We start from the raw sequence: 21,416 nt of genomic DNA, 5'->3' as shown, positions 1-21,416 counted from the left end.
GGCAGGAGGATCACTTGAGCCCAGGAGTTGGAGGCTGCCAGTAAGCTTGTTCATGCCACTGCACTCCAGCATGGTCAACAAAACGAGACCCTCTGTCTTTTTTTTTTTCTTCTATTTTTAGAAAAAGCAGAGGTGAGTTTAGAAAAATTAAGATCCTGCTGTGAAATGAATGCTGGATATCTGCTTCCTGCCCTTTACCTGGCTCTGTTGAGAAGACTGTGACCATAACGTACAAGATAACGCGCAGTGGTCCTAGTCGTTTGGAATGGAGGGGAGATTTCAGCAGACAGGCAGAGAGGACACAGCCAGACCCAAGGGTGCCCCACGGGACTTCAGCGGAGACAGCGCCTGTCAACCTCTGGAGAGCTGCCAGGTTTAGCAAATTACAATACAGGATGCCCAGTTAAATTTGAACTTGGTGTGGGTATAGAATTGTGGTTTTACAAGATGAAAAAAGTTACAGATGGGCATGATAGTTGCCCACTGTTAATATATGTCATAGCATTGAGCTATGCACTTGGAAATGGTTGAGATGGCAGATTGCATGTTTATGTGTATTTTACCACAATTTTAAAAAGTTGAAAAAAATTTGTATTTCAGATCAGGCAGTGAGCCATGTGGTCATTCAGTGTTTACCGTTTTTAGGGGCTACAGATGTCTTCTGCAGTGACAGAACATTTCACATTCCCACCAGCAGTGCATGAATGAGGGTTTTAGTTTTTAGCTGAAGTGTGTCCCAATGTTGAGGTGCAGGAGGGATGCTCCCTTCCCCACTCCCATTCACAGGCCTTTCTTAGAGATTTTATTTATTTATTTATTTTATCTCTCACATTTTAAAGTCTAATGTACATTATTTTCTTTTGTTTAGTTCTTTATTAAATCATAAATGCACATTAATGCATTTATGGGGTACACTTCACAACTTTTATGTTTACCTGGATGGAGCTGGAACATATTCTTTTTCATAAAGTATATCAAGAATGGGAAAAAAAGTATCTAATGTATTCAATACTTCTATGAAATCAGCATATAGTCACCTACACAGTCATAGAGATTTTAAAATACACACTGGCTGGCTGGTTTCTCTGATGTGTCTCGTCCCAATGCTTTTAAGCCACAGCTCTGCTTTGAAAAGATGGGCTCTCCCCTATGGGAGTAACTATCTCAAGAATAAATACTTTATCCAAGCTCCTGTTCTCAAGACAAATATCGCAGGAGTGACCTGAATTGTAAGGAGGACTGGAAGAAAATGAACAATACTGTAATTTTTTCTGAGCCACGTATGTGTCAGGGGACGGATTTGAGGGCTTTTGAAAGATGTCCATGCGGCTGTCAGACCCGCCCTCTAGCCCTGGTGGTTTCTGCTCTCGGCTTGTCCCCGCTTGGAGCTCTGGTTGTGCAGTGGGTCTCAGCTGGCTGCCAGAGCTGGCTGGAGGAAGAGACTTCTGTTGGAATATCAGAATGAGTAGGGATGATGGACCTTTTTGAAAGCAGAGAATAGGAGGTGAGTTCCAGAGAAGTCCGCCTCAGCCCTGGGGTCTCACGTTCCAGGGGAAATATAACAGCCCAGCGGGAAGTCTACAGCTCTCCTGGCTCTGAACAAACAATCTCTGACCCCAACTTGGGCTCCCGCTGCACTTGCTATTCAGGACAGTGCTTGGAAACCTTCTGCTTTAATTGCAGATGGCAGGAGCTGAGTGGGCGTGTGTTAGTTTGGTGGTGTCTTATCCAAAGCAATGTGGGTTTTATTGGTTATATTGCGGTATTTTCAGTTTAATCAAGCCAACAGAATCAGAATTGACACTTTAAAAATCCAAGCTTTAGTTTCACCAGTGGGAGCCAAGGTATTTATTAGAATGATTTATCACGTTTGTATATTTTTATTACAGGCATTTATCTCTGCCCTGAACAGCTGTCCCTGGGCCCTGACATGTTGAGATCTGCCACACTTTAATTTGCTATCATCCAAGCTCCTTGGGGGGTCCTGGACTCCATGCACCTGCTTCGCCTCACAAGCTTTCCCCCCTGCCTTCTCTGAGTGGATGGCTAGTGCGGCTTCAGCCCATGGTATTGAGAACATCTCACTATAGTTACTTCATGAGGGATGGGACCCTGCTTTTCTGTTGCGGTAACGCTAGCCAGCGTCTTACACTGAGGTGTGGCTGGCGGCTGTAGATACAACAGGATTTAAATAGCATCTTCATCTATGATGCTAGAGCCCCAAACCCTCGTGGGCCTTGAAGCATGTCAATTTCAGATGCTGCCAAACTCCCCTTCCCTCCCACAGATGGAAACTGGAGCAGCAGATGGGCTCTCCCGGGGACAAGCATCACCATCCCACCTTCCTGCCTCTTTGCAAGAAAACCTGGCCGTTTAGTGTGAAATGCAGTTGTCATGGTGATGGGTGAGGAAGTTGGAGGAAACACTGGTGTGAAGGAAAGGTTCACACCCAGGGAAGACCTCACGTTGCCCCTGGACACCTCATTCCATGGCCCCACATCAAATAGTGGGCACGGGGCGCTGACAGTAGCCTGTGTCCCACACCCCAGCCACGCCCCAGGCCCTGGCCTGGCCCTAACCCATGGGGTCCCCTCCTATGACATATCTACACCTGTGGCCTTCCATCGCCTGAAACTTAGATCCTACCACCCGCCAGTTGGTTTTTTTGTTTTTGTTTTGTTTTCTTTTTTGGAGGCGACTAGAGCCCTTTCAGCAACTAGTGAAGCAGGACAGGCTTCAAGGAAGCCAAGTCCACGTGGGAAGTTCCCCATTTTGGAGCATTTCCAAATAAGAGGCCGAAATACTGATGTGTGCTGAGTGCACCTTGCCGTAGAAAAGCTGCTCAGTGCTTCTGTGGGGCTGCCCCCCAATCAGGTTTCTGCATGAGGAGGATGTGAACAACGTCTGAGGGGATGTGTCCTTGCTGTATCCTCTGGGAGCTGTCACTTGGTATTCCTGGGCCATAGCAGGAGGAGCAGAGCCAAGGATAGATGGGGGAAAGAAGTCTGGTACCAGAAGACCTTTGGAGAAGAGGCCCCAGGACAGCCTTGGCTTGGCAGAAAGGGGCACCATCCACTTAGCTTGGTCTGGGCAGCATCTGCTGCAGTGGGCTTCCGGGTGGATCACTGCCCTCTGGTAGCAGAAGGATGGATTCTGCTCCCAGGGCTTCAAAGGACAGTCTCAAATAGGCCAGAGCCTGGCCTTGGGACATACCAGGATGGCAGGGCGATGTTCATGTTCCTCTGTGTGGTCTGGCCAGGCCTGAGAGCTCACAGTGCTCAGAGGGAGGGACATTCCTTCAGCTTCTAACAGAGGGGCTGGGGAGTCAGGGTCCAACTGACTGTGCAAGGCCCCAGCTGTGCCCCTGCACCCCCTCAGCTCCAGGAAGGGCAGTCCTGTGCAGTCCTCTGGGGCTGGAAAAGCAGTGTACTCTTCTTTCTCCCTGTCCCTAAAGCCCAGCACCGCTCCCTGCATGCTGCCCCTTCACACCCCTCACACGCCCACCGCCTCTGGAATCCAGTGGCATTGGTGGTCCTGGAGGGAGGCTTAGCCAGGAATCATTCTGACTGCTTGGGGTGCAGCATGACTGTCCCCATCAGTGCTAGGAGGTTGGGTCCAGGTGGCTCAAAGGGGTAGGGCGCCAGCCCCATATGCCAGAGATGGCGGGTTCAAACCCAGCCCAGGCCAAAAACTGCAAAAAAAACCTGAAAAACTCTCTAAACTCCCAGAGAGATGGGGTTTCCTCATAGAGCAGATGATTTATGCTGGTGGTCATTTCCAAAGTGCTGTGAGAACCAGCCTTTGCTCCCACACCTGGGGCCTCAGGTGTCTCACCTATAAGGCAGGAGTGGAAGAACCCATCTCACTTGTGAAAGGCTTTTGAAACGCCAAGGTGCTACACAAATGTCCACTTATTATCATCATCAGTGATAATCCTCATTGTCACTAGCATATTGTTACTTCCTGATAGTTTATTTCCAGGACATTCTGGAACTGGACTTATCCTCCTGGCTTAGCAGAACTCCTTTAGGGTTGGGCCATTGGGGCCAGTGCTGTGAATCTGGCCACTACCTTCTTAAATTTTATTCACTGAAGTAAAGGTAATTACAGCCTGACATCATCTTAAAGAGAAGACTTATGACGTAGACTTGGGGCATTTTCTTTTTCTTTTTTCTATTTTTTTTTTTTTTTGTAGAGACAGAGTCTCACTTTATGGCCCTCGGTAGAGTGCCGTGGCCTCACACAGCTCACAGCAACCTCCAACTCCCGGGCTTAAGCGATTCTCTTGCCTCAGCCTCCCGAGTAGCTGGGACTACAGGCGCCCGCCACAATGCCCGGCTATTTTTTGGTTGCAGTTTGGTCGGGGCCGGGTTTGAACCCGCCACCCTCGGTATATGGGGCCGGCGCCCTACCGACTGAGCCACAGGCGCCGCCCTATTTTTCATAATAGTAGATGGGTGAATTTGCATTTATTCTCATCTAAGAATCTGTTTTTTTCAAAAATTGGTACTACCACTATGGGAAATAGTATGGAAGTTCTTCAAAAATTAAAAATAGAAATACTGTGTGATCCAGTGGTTTTACTGCTAGGTATGTTCCCAAGGAGGGTAAAAGCAAGGACTCAAACAGATGTTTGCACACCATGTTCACAGTGGCATTATTCACAATGGCCGAGGGGTGGAAGCAGCCACAGTGTCCACTGACGGGCGAGTGGCCAAACAGAACGTGGTCTACACACAGGGGTAGTCCTCAGCCCTGAGCAGGAGGGAGGTAATGACACACACTTCAACATGGAGGAACCTTGAGGACATTATGCTGAATGAGATAAACCAGACCCACAGCCACAAAAACAATATGATTCCACTCAACGTGAGGTGCCTCGAGTAGTAAATTCACAGAGATGGAAAGTCGAGTGGTGGTGGTCAGGAGCTGGGGACGGGGGCAGTGGAGTTACTGTCCAGTGGGCACTGAGGTTCAGTTTGGGGAAGATGAAACAGTCCTGGAGATGGCCCGTGGTGATGGTTACACAACCACCTGAGTGTACTTAATGCCGCTGAACTGTACACTTCACCAGCAGATCAAATGGTGAATTTTATGTTACATGCATTTTACTACGATTAACAAAAATGATAAATAACAAAATTTAAACATGATTTAAAGAAACTTGTTTAGAAGTATGAAAGTGTGCATATTGTCTGCATCAGAATTTCCGTATGATGAGATGTGTGTGTATGACACGCACACATCCGCACACACACCTGCGTGCAGGTGCGTTTACCACGCCTTCAATGACACGCACACATCCGCACACACGCCTGCGTGCACGTGCGTTTACCACGCATTGAATGACACGCACACATCCGCACACTCACCTGTGTGCACGTGCGTTTACCACGCCTTCAATGACACATACACATCCACACACATGCCTGTGTGCACGTGCATTTCCCACGCCTTCAATGACACGCACACATCCACACACACGCCTGTGTGCACGTGCATTTACCACGCCTTCAATGACACGCACACATCCACACACATGCCTGTGTGCACGTGCGTTTATCACGTGTTCAGTGATACGCACACATCCACACACACGCATTGCATATTCAGTTTTAGTAGCTTGATTTAGTTCTCAAACATAGTCTTTAACTTTCTGGTTTCTAGGTTTGCAATGGTTTGGAGCAGCCCAGGAAGCAGCAGCGCTCGGATCTCAATGGACCTGTTGACAATAACAACATCTCCGAGGTAATTATTTCCAAGGCTGGGAGTCCCAGGCCAGGCCCTCCCCTATTTTGCTCTGCTCACTGTTCTCGTCTAGTGCTGAGGAACATTGGGCCCGGGTTAAGCCCAGTTGAGGTCCATGTGTGGAGAGGGGATGAGGGAATGCTGGCCTGGTAGGAGGGAGCAAAGGGCCTTTCTGCCAAGTAAGGGCAAAACCACAGAGTGTTCCTGTGGTGATGGGGATCGCGGGTGCTTCCTGGTTTAACTCATTCTACAATGTTGTCTGATACCATCTTCTAAACCAGGGTTTTCTCCAGTGGCCCCGTTCACATTCAGGCCTAGGTAACCCTTTGTTGGGAGTTGTCTGGTGCACTGTGGGATCAGGCCTAGGTAACTCTTTGTTTGGGGCTGCCTGGTACACTGTGGGATCAGGCCTAGGTAACCTTTTGTTGGGAGTTGTCTGGCGCACTGTGGGATCAGGCTTAGGTAACTCTGTGTTTGGGGACTGGTGCATTATGCGATTGGGCTTAGCTAACTGTTTGAGGGCTGTCTGGGACACTCTGTGATCAGGCCTAGGTAACCCTTTGTTTGGGGCTGTCTGTTGCACTCTGGGATCAGGCCTACGTAACCGTTTATTTGGGGGCTGTCTGGTGTATTGTGGGGTCAGGCCTAGGTAACTGTTTGTTTGGGGCTGTCTGGTGCACTGTGGGATCAGGCCTAGGTAACTCTGTGTTTGGGGACTCTCTGGTGCATTATGCGATTTGGCTTAGGTAACTGGGGGCTGTCTGGGACACTGTGTGATCAGGTCTAGGTAATCCTTTGTTTGGGGCTGTCTGTTGCACTGTGAGATCAGGCCTATGTAACTGTTTATTTGGGGGCTGTCTGGTGTATTGTGGGGTCAGGCCTAGGTAACTCTTTGTTTGGGGCTGTTGGGTGCACTGTGGGATCAGGCCTAGGTAACTGTTTGGGAGCTGTCTGGCTGACTGTGGGATCAGGCCTAGGGAACTGTTTGGAGGCTGTCTAAGCACTGTGGGAACCAGCCTAGGTAACCATTTGTTTGGGGCTGTCTGGTGTACTATGGAATCAGGCCTAGGTAACTCTGTGTTTGGGGACTGTCTGGTGCATTGTGCGATTGGGCTTAGCTAACTGTTTGAGGGCTGTCTGGGACACTGTGTGATCAGGCCTAGGTAACTCTTTGTTTGGGGCTGTCTGTTGCACTGTGGGATCAGGCCTCCGTAACCATTTATTTGGGGGCTATCTGGTGTATTGTGGGATCTGGCCTAGGTAACTCTTGTGTTTGGGGCTGTCTGGTGCACTGTGGGATCAGGCCTAGGTAATTATTTGGGGCTGTCTGGTGCACTGTGGAATCAGGCCTAGGTAACCATTTGGGGGCTGTCTGGTGCACTGTGGGATCAGGCCTTGGTAAGTGTTTGGGGGCTGTCTGGTGCACTGTGGGAATCAGGCCTAGGTAACCATTTGTTTGGGGGCTGTCTGGTCTACTGTGGAATCAGCTGAGGTAACTGTTTGGGGCTGTCTGGTGTACTGTGGGATCATGCCTTGGTAACCCTTTGTTGGGTGTTGTCTGGTGTACTATGGGATCAGGTCTAGGTAACCATTTGTTTGGTGCTGTCTGGTGGGTGCACTTTGGGATCAGGCCTAGATAACCCTTTGTTTGGGGGGCTGTCTGGTGCTTTGTGGTTTCAGGCCTAGGTAACTGTTTGGGGGCTGTCTGGTGCTTTGTGGGATCAGGCCTAGGTAACTGTTTGGGACTGTCTGGTGCTTTGTGGGATCAGGCCTAGGTAACTGTTTGGGGGCTGTCTGGTGCTTTGTGGTTTCAGGCCTAGGTAACTGTTTGGGGGCTGTCTGGTGCTTTGTGGTTTCAGGCCTAGGTAACTGTTTGGGGGCTGTCTGGTGCTTTGTGGTTTCAGGCCTAGGTAACTGTTTGGGGGCTGTCTGCTAGACTGTGCTATGCCAACCTGTACCCTCACTTCTACCCACTAGATGCCATTTGCACCTCCCCCCGTCCCCCACACCCCATACCCCACACCCCTCACCCTGACTGAGTTGTGAGAACCCAAACTTTCTTTAGACATTGCCAGATGTTCTCTTGGGATAAAAAATATTCCAGTTGAGAACCACTGTTCTAAAGAAACAGCATGGTTTATCAAAACCCGTCCCACCTAAGCTAACACTGTCGTGATGGAGATTATTAGAAAGAGGACTTAAGCAAATTATTTCCCCTCTGGGTAACATAGTTCAGAGGAGATTTTCTAATTTTGATGAAATGATTATGGCCACCCATGGAGCGGTGTCCCATCTCCTTAAAATATGCCAGGTCATTCTCATGCCCGCAAATTGGAGACCCTTTGGACAGGATGGCTCCCTTCTAGCCATGCTATGCTAATCTGAGAGTCCCAGTGTTGTACAGGGTAGGCTTTTGGGCCCCTCCCAAATGTCATGTTGCCTATATGATACTCATTTGCTGTGTGGAGCTGACTGCTTGGGAATCCCAGTAGGTTAGCTTTCCTCTTTATGGTACACATCTTAGCTCTAAGCCTATATCTTAATGGGCAATCTGCTTACAAACTGGTATTTTTTTTTTTTTTTCACATTTCCTGGCAGACAAAGAAGGTGGCATCATTTCCAAGTTTTGTGGCTGGTAAGTAACTGAATTTTATCTCTCAGGGAGAGTTGCATTTGTCAAAATAAATGATGCTTTTACTTTTGACTTTCTCCTGCAAAGCTTGTTTAGAAAGCACACCTTCCAGCAAGGTGCTTGGGCATTTTGTTTTTTGAGTGCTACAAAGACCTAGTTCATTGGTGGGGCAGGGAGGGGGTGTCCGGGTGATGTTCCTGCTTTGATACAAGGAACAGCAGACCACCTCATTTAATTGCACCCTTGCTAATTGCATCACAGATGACATGATGACTGGAGTAATAGATTGAAATGTATCTGTACCAGCAGTTCATTATAGCTACCGTTTTGATCAGGGTGGAGATAATGATGTCCAAATTCATGCTATTGTTTTGTTCCCTTTACCCTCCCGTCTACTTTGAGGAAGTTAATGGTGCATTTCAATATTCCATAAAGAACAACTCTGATCAATCTATTCTGTATCACTCTTTTCTGCGTCAAGCACACCTGCTTGGCAGTTGACAGAGCTGACTTTGTGTGATCTGCAGTGCAGGAGGTGACCTCATGGGGGGGGTCCCTTTAGGAAGTCCTGTCTTTTGCTTCTAGTGCTCTAACATCAGAGTAAAGAGCATCTTGATTAGGGTTTTTCTCTTTGCCAGGAGGATGATTTCTACCCCAGCTAATGTGTTACAATAAACAATGCAAATTTTATTAATTATTTCAATAAGCTGGTAATTCATACAAATATTTTTAGGAATAAGTTCAATTAGTCTTCAGAAATAAATGACTTTAAACCTTTCCCCACTCTTCTTCTCTTTTTTAATAAAGAATTGTAGCCTTCAAAACGGAAGCCTCCAAATTCTCCTTTAAGGGACTAGTTCTAACGAGGCTAACCCAGGTCCAACTTGGTTCAAAATAGATTAACCTCCTCTAAACAATTTTGACTATTGTAACTGGATTACTGTTGCTCAACTTGGATGAACATCTGTTTTAAACATCTGTTTTAAAACTATCAGAACTAGTATTATGCAATTCAAAGAGACTTGACTCCATTTTGACCAATCCAGATAGGCCCAAATGAGTTTTGGCCAACAGTTTACATGTGATTTCAGCTGTGCTTTTTTAGCTGGTTCAAACTAGCTTACACTGATAATCAGATCACAGCAGGTTATGATGGTTTCATCCAACTGGCTAGTTGTAATTTCCCAGGACCTAGTGACTGGCAAGAAGATGCTGTCCCTACCTCCCATGCCCTGAAGTAGGGTTTGGTTAGGCTCCTAATTTATAGGAGGCAGCATCTTCTGGGCAGGACTGCATACAGCATATTTCTGCATCATTTTTCTGGGTAGTCAGAGCCAGGGTGGGGATGTGCCAGTCACACTATTCCAGTGAAATAGGGTCTTATGGATCCGAGCAGCTCACTTTTCAATGAATCATGGTGTCATCTGGACAGAACTCTTGAGCTGTCTGGGGAATGATTTTGACAGTCAACTCGCCTGGCTCCTGAACCAATCTCACATCTGTGGGGGCAGGTGGCAGCAAGGGACGGGGAAACAGTGCCCACACCAAGGGTCCCTCTTACTGGAGCTCCCGGCCTTCCAGAGGTCACCATTCTCTGTACCACCTCAGAAGGTTCCAAAACAAATCAAAACAAGGTTGGACGCTGCTAGCCAATTCAGACGAGTTAAAACTGCTTGTGCCCAGCTCTCAAACCAATGTGGACAGCCTTCATTTAGACTTGATCCTACCGAAGAGAAGCTCTTGGATTGTTACAAAAATACAGAGACATTAAATAAAAGTATATCCCTTAATATTAGAGAACGTATGTCCAGCAAAGCCTCCATGGGCCAGAAACATTAGCAACAGGAAGAGATAGTCATGAGGATGGTCCCAGATAGTGGATGTGGGAAAACCATCTCCAGATTAAGTACCTTTATGAATGGGGGAATGCGTCTGGGTGCAGGCATCCAAATAGCCCCCAATGTTAGCTTGTGCTGACAGGAAGGTGTGTTTCAGGTAAAGAATTCTAGGGTGAGAGGCTGTTGGTTCAATGACTTTGTAAAGTCAGGATTAGCACTTTAGCTTCCCTGGGCCTGAACCTCAGACTCATCTTCACACAGTGACCCCACAAATTCTGAGTCAGGAAGAAGGCAGAAGGGCAAAAGTCCCAACCCAGCTGCGTATCTTTATGTTAAGAAAGGAAAGGTTTTCTTTGGGTCAAGCGTTAGTGAATTCTCAGGATGAGAATTTGACCTGTTAACTTTCATAGCCTGTTTTCTGGGTGACGTGAAAGGTGGCACATCAGCTGTGTCCCTAGGCAACGTGACATAGTAAAGTCATATGGTAAAGATGACTCTTATTATAGACTGTGTGTAGATGAGGGAATTATACTGGACCCAGCACTTCTTGGTAGGCGAGGGGCCTTCCACTGTGCCTGCAAACCTGGGAAATTGCCCTGGAGGGAAGTGTTCCTGGGCATCCATGAAGGATAGCCTTTGGTCCCGCCTGGCTTATGCCTTATTTCACATCACACAATTATTAATAATAATGAAAAGTAAAATAACAGTAACTGTTAACAAGCAAGCTAATTAACATAGCTGTCACTGCCCTTTGTGTGTGTGTGTGGTGAGACCCCTGATCCACGGGCATAGCAGGTGTCAGGCGAGCAGTGTAGTCTTATTAACTATAATCATCATGTTATTCATGGACCACTGGGACTTAGGTGATGTGTAACTGAAAGTTTGGACCATTCGGCTGATATCTCCTCATTCCTCTTACCCCCTGACCCCGGGCAATTGGGAATTTTGGTGATTCTTAATGATTTATATTAATCTTGAACATATAAAGGAAATGACCTCTTTGGTTTATATTGTAGAGTTTTCTCCAGCTTACCGTTGAATTTTCTTCTTTTTTGGTATATTTTTTACTTTGCTGAACATTTTGTGTAGTCAAGTGTACCAGTCTTTCCCCTTTGAACTTACTGAGTTTCTGGTTAGCATGACTCTGACACTCCTAATTTTTTTTTTTAATTTTTTCTTCTTTTTTAAATTTCTTACTTTCTTTTTTATTGAGACAGAGTTTCACTTTGTGGCCCTCGGTAGAGTGCTGTGACATCACAGCTCACAGCAACCTCCAACTCTTGGGCTTAAGCAATTCTCTTGCCTCAGCCTCCCAAGTAGCTGGGACTACAGGTGCCTGCCACAATGCCCAGCATTTTTTTGGTAGAGACGGGGTCTCACTCTGGCTCAGGCTGGTTGTGAACCTCTGAGCTCAGGGCAGTCCACCCGCCGTGGCCTCCCAGAGTGCAAGGATTACAGGCGTGAGCCACCATGCCCAGCCAGATAATTTTTTTTAAATAAAATTTTCTTCCAGAACTTTTATGATTTTCTTTGAAATTTGTTAAATATTTGATTTATTTGGAATTTATCCTGGTGTATGGATATAGGAAGAATTACATTAGGCAATTTTTCCCAAAGGGAGCAATGGAATCTTTCCCTCACTGATTTGCAATGCCACCTTTACCATGCACTATATTGCCAAGTAGCTGTAGGTCTGTTTCTGGAACTCTTACAACAATGGGCTCCAACCTTTTTGGCACCAGGGACTGGTTTCTTGGAAGACAATTTGTCCACAGATTGGGAGTGGGAGGATCATTTCAGGATGATTCAAACACATTTCATCTCCGCCTGAGATCATCAGACATTGGATTTTCAAAAGGAGCTGCAGCCCAGACCCCTCCACGTGCAGTTCACAGCAGGGTTCATGCTCCTGAGGGAATCTGGGGACACAGCTGATCTGACAAGAGGTGGAGCTCAGGGGTGATGTGGTGAAGCCAGGGATGGGGAGCAGCAATAAACAGGTGGAGCTTCCCTTGCTCCCCAGCTGCTCACGCCCCTGCTGTTTACCTTGTGCTGTGTGGGGTGGGGCAGGGTCAGGTGGGGGATGTTGAAGACCACAGTGTTACAGGATCATCTACTAGAGATTTATGGTGCATTTTATCAGCAGGCAGGGCTAGTTCCAGCCCTTGGCACTATCATTCCCTTTCAGATTTTCCCTGGATATTTTTACACACACTTGTTCTTCCATAGAAACTTTAAAATCACCTGTCTAGTTACACATTAAAAATTCTCATTGGTGGGCAGCGCCTGTGGCTCAGAGGAGTAGAGCGCTGGCCCCATATGCTGGAGGTGGCGGGTTCAAACCCAGCCCTGGCCAAAAACTGCAAAAAAAAAAAAATTCTTATTGGCATTTTTGTTTGGTATGCATTAAATCTGTCTATTATGGGAAAAGTATCAACTTTAGAATATACAATATAGAATTTGTCCAGTTTAAAGGGATTTATCTTTTTATTTAGTCAAGCTTGTTTATTATTGTCAATAAAGTTTATTCATGAAAATCCAATACGTATCTTGTTCGCCTATTCCTTGGAGTTTTATCTTTTATTGTTTTTGTAAATGTTAACTTTCATTTTATTATGTTTCCATTCTTGTTTCTGTTTGTATGTACAAAGAAAGCTATTGATTTTTTTTTTTTATTTGAGACAGAATCTCACTCCCATCACCCTGGGTAGAGTGCCGTGGCATCACACAGCTCACAGCAACCTCCAACTCCTGGGCTTAAGCGATTCTTTTGCCTCAGCCTCCCGAGTAGCTGGGACTACAGGCGCCCGCCACAACACCAGGATATTTTTTTTGTTGCAATTTGGCCGGGGCTGGGTTTGAACCTGCCACCCTCGCTATAGGGGACCAGCGCCCTATCCACTGAGCATAGGCGCTGCCCGAAAGCTATTGATTTTTTATGTATTACATTTGAAATCATTGTCTTAATGAATTCTCTTTTAGAAACAGATTTTTACTTTCGTTGTCTTCTTGGGTTATTCCTGACACACAATCATAGCATTTGCAAATAAGAATGCTGCTTTCTCTTATTCTTTCTTGTCTAATTGGATTGTAACAATTTTATAAAATAGTAGAATATGTCTCATTAGAAATTCACCCCTTTGAAAGATCTGTTTTTAACTCTATTATGGTAAAACTTTCAAACTTATACAGAAGCAGAGAGAATTCTACACCCGTCACCAGCTTTAGTATTCACCCACTCATGACTAGAGATGTTTAATCTATAGCCTCACCTTTTCCCAGATTATTCTAAAACAGATCACTTCATATGCTCTTTAAATATTTCAAATACGTATTTCTAAAATATAGACTTCTACTTTTAAAGAATTCCAATTCTATTGTTATAACTAAAATAACATGAGTAATCATTCCTTTATTTTTATTTATTTATAATTTTTGGAGACAGTGTCTCACTCTGTTGCCCAGGCTAGAGTGCTGTGGTGTCTGCCCAGCTCACAGCAAACTCAGACTTCTGGGCTCAAGCCTCCCAAGTAGCTGGGACCACAGGTGTGTGCTACCTACCACTCCCGGCTAATTTTTCTATTTTTTTGTAAAGATGGGGTCTTACTCTTGATCAGGCTGGTCTCAAACTCCTGAGCTCAAGCAATCCACGTCAGCATCCCAGAGTGCTGGGATTTCAGGTGCGAGCCACTGCGCCTGATCCACCTCTTCACATCCTTAAATACCCAGTTAGTGTTTATGTTTTCCCAATTCACGGTGTGTTTTTTGAATGGGGATCCAAATAAGGTCCATCCATTGACATCAGTTGATGTATTTCATAATTCCCTTTTTCCTCTTATTTTATAGTTTGTCCATCCATCTTTCTTTTTTCTTTCTTACAGTTTTTTTTGGTGGTTGTTGTTGACATTTGCATGGAAGAATCTGTGCTGCTTGTCCCTACAGACTTTCCTGCAGTCTGAGTTTTTCTGATTGCATCTTCACAGGGTTCCTCTATTCTCTGTTCCTATGAAATGGTGATTTCTTTTTGGATACACATCAGATACTTTGGACAAAAACTTCGTAAGTCTTAACGTGCTCTTATTAGAAGATGTCTGGTACCTGGTCATCTCTCTTTGGGTTCTGTAAGCAGCCACTAATGATTATTGTCTAGATCCATTAACTTATATTAGAGGTTGCAAAAAGCTGATGTTCAAATTATATCATTTCTTCTTCATTCATTCGCTGGAATTCTTCCATGCATAGACACTTTCCCTCGTCAGGTATTTGGCTGCTCGGAGTATAGTTCATATAAGAAAGGCAGTTTAAATGCTTAAGTCTTTTCTCTTTGTTTAAAAATTTTAAAATGAATGAATTTCCCTAACAACCTCTACAGACAACCAGTGAGGTTTTCTGTGCCATTATTATGAACTCCTGGGTTGAAACATAGAAGGTGTGTTTTGGTGAGTCTTTATCATGTTTATTGATGCTTAAATTGTCCTTTCTGTGGCCAATGGAACCTCTTTAGATTGGATTTTGAGGCCTGTTACTGTGACTCCAGGAGTCTTTGAAAGCTTCTTTGCTTTCTGGTATGACTAGATATTTTAGGGTCATTTTAAATATTTCTTGCTCCAAGACTGGAACCAGTTCGTTGTTTCTTTAAGGAGTCCTGTGAAATAATATTTAGAGACCATAATCTGGGCTCTGTGGGTGTTCACTGCTGTAGCTTAGATCAGAGATAGTAAACATGTGTAAGTAGGAAGCTGCCTCTAAAGGGCCCCCACACCTGGTAATCCTGGCCGTGGGTCATCCCTTCCCCTGTCTGTGGGGGTAGACATGGGCTTACATCTAATGATGGGATATGATTTCCAAGATTAGGAAACAAGAAGGCAGGTGGCTTCTGTCTGGCTCGCCCTTCCTTGTTCCCTCCTGGTTTTGTTCTCTCTGAGGGAACCAAGCTACTGCGATGTGGCTGCGAGCTGCCCTATCCAGAGGCACATGTGGCACAAGACAGATGTCCCTTGGCCAGCAGCCTCACGAGCGACCTTGGAAGTGGAGCCTCCCAATTTGGGCTGTCAGATGGCTGCAGTGGCCCTGTGAGAGGCCACACTGAAGCCGCACACCGATTCCCAGCCTGCAGGGGCTCCGAGATAACTCCCTTTGCTGCCAACATTGTTTTAAACCGCTAAATTTTGGAGTAATTTGTTATGCAGCAAACAATAACCAACATGCTGTATGTTGTATGGATACACCATGATTTGCACTGATACTTCCTTAGGACTATATAATTCTTAGATTTGCACTTTCTTCTTTCCATACTTTTCTGTCCCTGTTCTCCAGGGCACCAACATAATTATTCGTTTGTTTTATCTGGTTATCATACAACAGTCTCAGAATAACAATGCTAGCAGCCCATCAAGGACGGACACAGCTCACAATCTATTTGCATTCACTTTGTCTTAGGGGACAGCCCACAGGGAATGCACTGTGTTTTAAAATAGAACACAACTGGATGTACATTTGGATTCCTTTGTTTCCCTTTTAATTCTTAGGAATTTGCTTTTTCATTTAACTTTGTTTTATAATTATATAAACTACTTACATGGTTCCGAAGCCAAATATCTAACACAGGTGTCTAGCAAAGGGGTCTAGTTTTTTGCCCTCTATACCTCTCCCCCAATTTCTTCTCTCCCATTGTAGGATACCATTTTTAGCATTTTGTCTATTCTTATTCTAAGCATAGCTTTCTTTTTGTTAAAGAAATGGTAGTGAATTAGACACGATTTTCTGTATCTTACTTTTTTTTTTTTTTTTTTTACTAAATGCTGAATCCTGATGTCAAAGTTGTGTGCTGTGCTCGGCAGTACACAGAGACTGTTCTGTGGAACCCCACTGTGGGGATTGAGGCCTCCTGTCCAGGAACTCTGGGTGGCTTCCAGCTTTTTACTGTTATAGTAGTGCTGCAGCGGACAGCCTATGCACGTGTCATTTCCCATTTTTGCCAGTTTTTTGATTCATTATGCATTTTCTGGGAAGCCTTTCTCTAGATACAATGCTTAAAGGCTCCGCTCTGGACAGACCTATGCCCTGTACTGGGCATGGCTTTGCCTGGCCCCCGCCTCCTGACTCTGCTCTGGACAGACCTATGCCCTGTACTGGGCATGGCTTTGCCTGGCCCCCGCCTCCTGACTCTGCTCTGGACAGACCTATGCCCTGTACTGGGCATGGCTCTGCCTGCCCCCCGCCTCCCGACTCTGCTCTGGCATATCCGCTCCTTGTAGCCAGTGACTTCATCTTGCTCGGTTGGGTGTCTAGGGTTCAGCACTGTGGAACTCCCAAATCCATGCATTCGGTGACATCCCAACCTGTGCTGCAGGCCCAGGTGCACCTCTCCCTGATCAGTGTCCCACACGTGAACCTTACAGGATCACCTTCAGGGACGGCTTCCCAGAGGCGCAGGCCACCATGCTGATGGTGAAAGTCTGGCTCCAGGATGGCGGTGTGGGGTGAGGGTAGGGCCTGAAGGCCACACCTCTGATGTGCATCCCTCTTGGCTCCTCTAGGAGCAGCTGTCCTGCTGAGCTGGGTGGCTTGCCTGGCTGGTGGCCTCACTGCCTCCCTGTCCTGGCCCACTGGAGCTGTGGCCCCTCACCCTAGCTGAGGCAGATCCCCCTCCGCACTTCGGAACCTCTCAAGATCCGACATGTTTTCTCTCCTGTGTCTTCTGCTCTCTCCTCCGTCTGTCCCGTCCTGCCTTCTGCAACTGTCCACAGCCAACACTTCATTTTCCTCTCCTCCTTCACAACCAGAATTTGAGAATGGCTGCCTCATCGTCTGCACCGCCCCTACACGCTGGCACCCTGATGCTCCTGCACTGGCCTTGTCTGAAATGGCTCTAAGGCCATGACCGGCTTCCTGGTCACTATGCTCCATCCACCAGGCCCCTGCCAGCTCGTGCACAGATGGACACACCTCCCTTTCTGAGCTTCTTTCTTTCTCCTTCTTCTGTTTCGTGGAGCTGTTTTCCCTTCTTCCTTTCTACCATTTGCCTCTCTGCAGCCAGTTAATTTATACAGGCAGACTGATCAGGCCGCTGACCTGGTCGATACCCAGGATTGACAGCCCTTGGTGTGGCCCCAGGGTCCTCACATCTGGCTCCACTCTCTAGAGCCCCAGCTTGTTTCACCAGCTGACCCACCCCTGTGCCAGGGAAATGTAGGCATCCTTCAGTTCTTTTACAGTGCCACTCTGTCTGCCACCCCAGGGCCTTTGCACCTGTTCTTGCCTTAGCCTGGAAAGCTCTCCCCTTCTTCCTGTTGTCGCTAGTTGATTCCTTCTCACCCCTCAGGCTTCAGCTCAAATGGCTGCCGCCCCCAGATTCCTCTCCAGCGCCGGCCCTGCGGTTGCTTCTTCCTTGTGCTCTTCTTTGCTGGGCTCACATGGGCCCTCCTGATGCATTTATTTAGTGACTTGGTACCACCATCATCTCACTGTGTAGCCTGTGAGCTCCGTGTTTTCTGTCCTAACAAGGGGCCTCATACAGTGGGCTCAGAAGGGCTGAATCCATGGTGGTAAACACAGGCAAAATCATTTGACCTCACTTGGAGGGTCTTTATTTGTAAAATCCAGACCATGAGGTCTGCTTCCTAGCGTGCCTGAGGATGGAGTGGGACTGTGCCCTTGTTGCACAGAGGACTGGGGTGTCAGGTGTGGGGCTGCTCACCAGACCTCTGGCCTTTGCAGAGAGCAGTGGGCCTTGCCGGTGCTCACCTACACTTCTGTTTCTGCTGTGCCCTGCCGCCTCCCAGCTGCCCCTCAGAAACAGCCAGGGGAGAGGCAGACACTGGTCTTGGAGCCAGCAAGGCCCACTCATGGGCAGTCTCTGTCTACCACCCAGGTTCAGGAGGATTTTCCCGGACAGTGGTGGAGTCAAGAGCAGGGTTCCCAGGCATGGCTCTGTGAGACCCCTTCCTGTTCAGACAGCTGAGAGGCTGGAAGGCAGAGGGTTTTCCTAAGGAGAGCTTCTTCCAGCAGGGAAGAAGCTATGCAGATACATGCATATGCTTATGTGAGCAACATCCGTGTCGTCAGAAGGAGGCGTCACTCTCTGGGGGGACGGGAGTGCCTTGAAGCCTGTCTTTTCATTCTTTGGTCATCTGTCTCCCTCTGGTGGTCTTAGTTTAGGATAGTGCAAGAGCTAAACGATTTATTCCAAAATGGTTAAGGCCAGATACTTTCATGCTAAAATGAGGCTGTTTGATTTGGGTTTTGCACTTTGTGGTGGGGGTTGAAAGCTGTGCCTGTGAGTCTGAAATGACTCTGCACTCCCCGCCCCCACCCGACACGCTCTGGGCTCTGCTTCCCCAGCGCTGCCAGAGGAATGGGAGGCAGAATCTGGAGACGCTGTGGCATTTGCTATTTCCTGTTAGATGAAAGAGCAAGGCAGGTGTGCAGAGGACCCTGTGGCAGATGGAGAGTTTCAGCAGAGACCTTGCATCCTTCACCAGACTCGTCCTAGGCACAGGTGTCCATGGTTGCCAGTAGTGGCCCCTGCTGCCCAGGATGGGCACCCTTCACATACAGGGATCTGTGCCCCCACAGTGTTCCCAGGTCTAGTGAGGCTCATTGACCCAAGAAAATGAATTGAGATGGGAATGTGAACCTCAGAAAGGTCTGGTGAGCTGACCAAGGTCACCTTGGGAGCTGGCAAGGGAAGGGCTAGAAGGCAGTGGTCTCAGAAGGTAGGAAGGCTACATACCACCCTTCCGTAGGGTCTAGGGCACATGGGGTGCCATGAAGGCACTTGCCCAGGACAAGGCCTGGGCTCTGGTGAGGCTCTAAGGTGGGGGGAGGACCTGAAGGGAGAGGAGCCCCAGGCAACCTGGAGTATCCACACTGTCCTGCAGAGCAACATGGCGCCATCTACTGGTCAACAGAGTCACTGCATGGAGCCCCATCAGTTACTTGGGCTTTATATGGGGTGCCGCTCACTACAGAGGGGATGGTGGCCTGAGGTGGTAACAATAGGCCTACTTGTTCTGGCGGGCCTTCCAAGCCCCTCAGCCAGAATGCCAGAGTGAGGATAGGGGCATGTCCAGCAAGGAGGGCAGGCAAACTTGAGTCCAAAGAAGCCAGCGTGTTGGCTACACTGTGATTGGCAGCTCTTGTTCCCTCTGTTGGGAGTGGCCTCTGCTCCTCCCCAGCTGGTGACAGAACCAGGTGCATCCTCTAAGGGACAGGCAGGCTGGGGTTCTTCCCATGCGGCTGCCCCCAAGTCCCTCACCACTGGTACATCAGCCTTGGTCGGCTGCAGAGTGAGGACCAAGGCATCTGAGCAGGAAAGGGGTGCCAGACTTGACCCTGGACAATGCTGCCCTGCAGAGGTCAGGCAGGCTTTCTCACCTTTAGGGAACAGGGCATTGTAAGGAGCGGTGTCCCTGGGCACTTCCCCTGCCAGCACCTCCTATCATTTTTCCGGTTAGGAAATTGAGGCCCTTAATAAAAAACAAAACTTAGGTGCCTTGCCCAGGGACGCAAAGCCTGGCTGAGCAGGGCTGGGGGAAAAACGGAGACTCCATAGCTTCCAGATCACCAGAGAGCCTTCCTGCCTCCCTTTAAGTATCCTTGGAGGGTATTTAAAAGCAGTGTGAGGACTTGGTTGATAGGACTCAGGTACCTGCACTGGGGTAGACAGAATGGTCCTATAGGGGGAGAGAGTGGGAACACAGGTGATCCTCAGATCCCAGGAGGGGCCCCACTGCTGCCCATAGAATCAGGAAGAATGTGTATGATCATGCTGGGGCACAGAGGACGAAGCTCCTGTCCAGTCTGGAGGGGTCCCTGGAAGTGTGAGGAAATGGAGAGACATTAAAACAGTGTCCCAGACCCAGAGACACGTGAGAGTTGCCAAGGAGTCTGGAGGGCATTTGGGGCCAGGAATTTACTATGAACTTACCAGGGCACCAATGTGACCTCTTGGGCAGCTTTTTCTAGCCACAGGTCCAAAGAAAACAGATGGGAATTTTGCCAAACATGGGGGGTGGAAGAGACAAGGGAGTTGAGAGTGTCAGGTGGAAGAGACAAGGGAGTTGAGGTGGTGGACCATAGCATCCAGTGGGCAAGTTCATGGTCAGAGGCAAGGCCAGGGGTCAGCTTGCTAGGGGCTGGGAAAGGTCCAGCCGAGACTACTGGTGGCAGGGACTGGGGGAAGTGCAGGACAGCTGGCAGCCTGCTGCCAGAATGGGTCAAGTGGGGCCGGTGGGGGCAGAAGAGATGCCTGGGAGCCAGGACCAAGGACCCCAGAAAGAAGGGCTCTGGCTGTGAGGTGGGCAGTGGCAGGGGGAAGAAGGCAGCAACGGTGGCTGGTGCCTAGCTGAGCAGTCAGCTAACTGAAGCCCTGAGACCAATACCCCCCACTCCCAACCCCAGCCACTCAATTCTGTACGTAATGTTCCACTGGGACAGCCACACTTGCTCATTTCTGTTTGTGCCTCAAGTACAAAGTGAGTAGTTGCAGCAGAGACCACACCCCCGGCCCTGTGCAGTGAAGATTTACCAAGCCCTTCCTAGAGGTGCACTGTCCAGTCCAGGAGCCACTGGCTGCTGACATGTGGCTCTTTCTACTGCAGTTAATTAAAATCACATCAAAGAAAAAAATTCATTTCTTCAGTTATAGGAGCCAGAGATGGAGAGCTGGAAGCCGCACGTGGCTGGTGGCCCCCACGCTGGCCACTGCAGAGACAGAACGTTCTCTCATGGCTGGGGAAGGTTCTCTTGGGCTACTGTGGTCCAGAAGCAGAAGAGGCAATGAGCTTTGTATCATCTCATCTGGGCCCGAGGGGCATGGGTGGGAGGAACTAGGCAGGTGTCCTGGGAGGCTGCAGGCGAGCAGGAGTCCCACAGGGCAGAAGCAGAGGGCACCATTTTAGAGCACCATTGTGAGTTCTGCGGGGCCTGGGGAAGGCACGGAAAGTACTGTCATGGTTGAAAAGTGGCCTCTTCTGGGTTTGCAGCCATGTGCCTGTCACCTTGGAGGAGCAGAACTTCCTTGAGTGACAGTCACCAGGAATCCCAGCATTGTCCTCCCAACACTGTGAGTGCAGAGATTTCTGGCCTGAGTATTGATGTTGTAAGTTCCTTGCACCAGCCCCCCACAGTAGTAAGGGAACGCCCATCTCTTGCTCTGTGGCTGGACACACCGGCCCTTTGTTCAGGGCATTTCT

At 48.0% G+C, this 21,416-nt stretch overlaps 1 protein-coding gene across 6 annotated transcripts in view; it reads left to right on the top strand.

The window, feature by feature from the left end:
• The window catches only part of APBA2 (amyloid beta precursor protein binding family A member 2), a 289,264-nt gene that overhangs the window by 241,565 nt on the left and 26,283 nt on the right, over positions 1 to 21,416 (top strand). For all 6 annotated transcript variants that reach the window (XM_053581965.1, XM_053581966.1, XM_053581960.1 and 3 more), the window contains 2 exons: positions 5,668 to 5,748; positions 8,347 to 8,383. In XM_053581965.1, coding sequence (XP_053437940.1) covers positions 5,668 to 5,748; positions 8,347 to 8,383 — 118 coding nt within the window. The remainder of the gene's footprint in view (positions 1 to 5,667; positions 5,749 to 8,346; positions 8,384 to 21,416) is intronic.

The sequence above is a fragment of the Nycticebus coucang genome, chromosome 2 (genome assembly GCF_027406575.1).
Source record: "Nycticebus coucang isolate mNycCou1 chromosome 2, mNycCou1.pri, whole genome shotgun sequence".
Classification (NCBI taxonomy): Eukaryota; Metazoa; Chordata; class Mammalia; order Primates; family Lorisidae; genus Nycticebus; species Nycticebus coucang.
Note: the sequence above shows the minus strand (reverse complement) of the source record. Positions and strands in the feature narration are given on the sequence as shown.